Source organism: Propithecus coquereli, unplaced genomic scaffold, assembly GCF_000956105.1.
Source record: "Propithecus coquereli isolate 6110/MARCELLA unplaced genomic scaffold, Pcoq_1.0 Scaffold27, whole genome shotgun sequence".
Lineage (NCBI taxonomy): Eukaryota > Metazoa > Chordata > Mammalia > Primates > Indriidae > Propithecus > Propithecus coquereli.
In genome coordinates, this window is record NW_012148285.1 from 1,553,856 (window position 1) to 1,557,260 (window position 3,405).

The 3,405-nt window shown below is 41.4% G+C and overlaps 1 protein-coding gene across 1 annotated transcript in view; it reads left to right on the forward strand.

The window, feature by feature from the left end:
- The window catches only part of PRSS41 (protease, serine, 41), a 13,217-nt gene that overhangs the window by 7,841 nt on the left and 1,971 nt on the right, over positions 1-3,405 (forward strand). The window contains exon 3 of the mRNA XM_012647516.1: positions 15-307. Within this exon, the coding sequence (XP_012502970.1) occupies positions 15-307 (293 nt within the window). The remainder of the gene's footprint in view (positions 1-14; positions 308-3,405) is intronic.

Sequence of the window (3,405 nt, forward strand, 5' to 3'; positions counted from 1 at the left end):
CCCTGACTGTTCTCTTTTGCCAGGTACTATGATCCTTCCAAGTGGTCGGTGCAGTTTGGGGAGCCGACTTCCAAGCCGACTGTCTGGAACCTTCGGGCCTACATCCATCGATACACGGTGCGGGATATCATTGCGAACCCCCGCTACAATGGAATTTTATTCAGTGACATAGCCCTGCCGACACTGGCCACCCCTGTCACCTACTCTAAGTACATCCAGCCCATCTGTGTCCTGTCGTCCACCTTCATGTTCCAGCACCGGCCCGACTGCTGGGTGACCGGCTGGGGGTTACTCAGCGAGAATGACAGTGACGCTGGGGACAGACGGAGTGAGGGGATGGAGGGTTGGGGTGGCCCCGGCATTACCCTCCCCCTCCGTTCACCACACAGGCACAGCAGCCCCCTCCTTGGCCCGGGCACGGTGGGCCCCCCTCGTGGGCCTGCTCCCCTCCTCTCCTCACCTGTCTCTCTGCGCTCGGGCCCACCTGCCAGGGCAGGAACCAAACACTCAGGTCTCGCTGCCCCAGACAGTGGGGGCCACAAGGAGAGTTTGAGAGGGAGGCCAGCTTCACCCAGGCTGCAAAAGGAGGGCGTTTGGGGTCAGCCTGGTGACAAAAGCCTCAGGAAGTGATTTTTTAAAAGTGAGACGTAAAATCTCAACCATAAAAGTGTTAAGTGTCCAGTTTTGAAATATACAGTTCAGTGATTTTTAGTATACAGTCATTGATTGCTTAAGGTTGGGGATACTTTTTGAGAAACGTGTCGTTAGGGGACATTGTCATCACGGGATCATGGACTGTCCTTACACAAACCTACGTGACAGAGCCTACTACTCGCCGGGGCTATCGGGCAGCCTGTTGCTCTTGGGCTGTAAACCCGGACAACACGTTTCTGTGTTGAACACCGTAGGCGGCTGTAACACAGGAGTAAGTATTTGTGTATTTAAACATATTTAAAAATAGAAAAAGCACAGCAAAAATATAGTATAAAAGATAAAAAATCGTACGCCTGTACAGGCACTCGCCAGGAATGGAGCTTGCAGGACCGGAAGTTGCTCCGGGTGAGCGAGGGAGCGGTGAGTGAACGCGAAGGCGCAGGGCGTTACCGTGCGCCACTTACTGCAGATGTCACAAACACTGTGCACTCAACTTACGCTGCACTAAATTTATGTAAAATTATTTTCTTTCTTCAATAATAAATTAACCTTGGCTTACTGTAACTTTCTTACTTTATAAAATTTTAAATTTTTTTTAACTTTTGGACTCTTGTAATAACACTTAGCTTCAAACACAAACACATTGTACAGCTGCATAAAATATTTTCTTAATATCCTTCTTCTATAAGCTTTTTTGTATTTTTAATTTCTTAATTTTAATTTTTTACTTTTAAAATTTTTGTTAAAACTGAGACACAAAGTCACACATTAGCCTAGGCCTATGCAGAAGCAGGGTCATCAAGGTGTCACCCGGCGATAGCAATTTTTCAGCTCCATTGTAATCTTATGGGACCTCCATTGTGTGTGTGATCTCCCGTTAACTGAAATGTCATCATGTGGCACACGACTGTATTTGCAAAGCTGCACAACCATCATCACTATCTAATTTCAGATGTCAACATCTCAAAGTGGATTCTCATACACCTTAGTCATTACTCCCAGTCCTCTGAGTCCCTAAGCCCATAGCCCCAGGCGACCACTAATGTGCTTTCTGTCGCTATGGATTTGCCTATTCTGACATTCCATATATACGGAGTCATACAATGTGTGTTTTTTTGTGTGTCTGTCTTCTTGGACATAACAAAGTGTCTTCAAAGGTGGTGCACTCTGTGGCATGTCTTCATGCTGTATCTCTCTCTCGGGAGCAGGGGCTAATTCACCTAAGGTCAAGTTAACTATTTAAAGTGAACAATCCAGTGTCATTTAGCGCGTCCCCAATATTGTATCATCGTCGACTCTGTCCAATTACACAACATATTCATTCCCTCAAAGGAGGCCCCCCACCCACTGATGAGTCATTCCCTGTTCACCCCTCCCTGTAGCCCTTGAGAACCACTGACCAGCTTTCTGTCTCTGATTTACTTATGCTGAATATTTCATATAAATGGAATCATAAAATTTGTGGCCTTTTGTGTTTGGCTTCTTTCACGTAACATAGTATCTCAAAGGTTCATCCATGTTGTGGCACATAGAAGAACTTCATTCCTTTTTATGACTGAGTAATTTTCCATTGTATAGATATACCACAGTTTGTTTATGCATTCTTCCACCAATGAAAAATTGAGTTATTTCTACATTTTAAGTATTGTGAATAGAGCTATGAACTTTAGTTCATACAAGTTTATGTTGGAACACCTCTTTGTCAATTATCGTAGATCTATATTTAGGAGTGCAATTGCTTCTGATATGGTAATTCTATGTTAAACTTTTCAAGGAGGCTAAAGTGTTCCATAGCTGCTCCCCTCCTATTTTTGGAAGGGTTCAAGAAGAATTGGTGTTAATTCTTTTTCAGATATTCATAGAATTCAGCAGTGAAGCCATCTCGTTCTGAGATTTTCTTTGTTTTGGAAAACAATTTGTGATTCTATCTCTTTAGTTATTATAAGTCATTTCAGATTTTTCTGTTTCTTCTTGAGTCAGTTTTGGTAGTTTGTGTGTCTGTAGGAATTTTTTCATTTTCTCTAGAATATCTGATTTGTTGGTGTGCAATTGTTCATAGTATTCCCTCATAGGCTTTTTATTTCTATAAAGTCAGTAGTAATATCTCAGTTTTCATTGTCAATTTTGTTGATCGCTCAGAGAAATAACTTTTAGCTTCATTGATTTGCTCTCTATTTTCTACTCTCTAGTTTGTTTTTCTCCATTCTTTTTATTATTTCCTGTTTTCTGGGAGCTTTGGGTTTAGTTGCTCTTTTTTTTCTAGTTTCTTAACATGTAATCTTAGGTTATTTATTTTGGATTTTCCTTCTTTAATAATGTAGGCATTTACAGCTGAAATTTCCTTCTGAGAACAGCTTTTGCTGCACCTCTTCAGTTTTCACCTGTTGGGTTTTCATTTTAGTCATTTCAAAGTATTTTCTAATTTTCCTTGTGATTTCTTTCTTAACTCATTGGTTGATTAGGAATATGTTGTTTAGTTTGGACATATTTGTGAATTTTTCAGTTTTCCTCTGTTACTGATTTTTGGTTTTATCCCGTTGTGGTTAGCGAAGATGTTTTGTATAAATTCATTCTTTTCTAATTTACTGTGACTTATTTTGTGACCTGCCACATGGTCTGTCTGGTAGAATGTTCCACGTGCACTTGAGAAGAATGTATGTCCTGCTGTTATTTGAGTGGACTGTTCTGTATGTGTCTGTGAGGAGTAGCTGATTCATGGTGGTGTTCTAATCCTCTGTTTTCTTGTTTTTG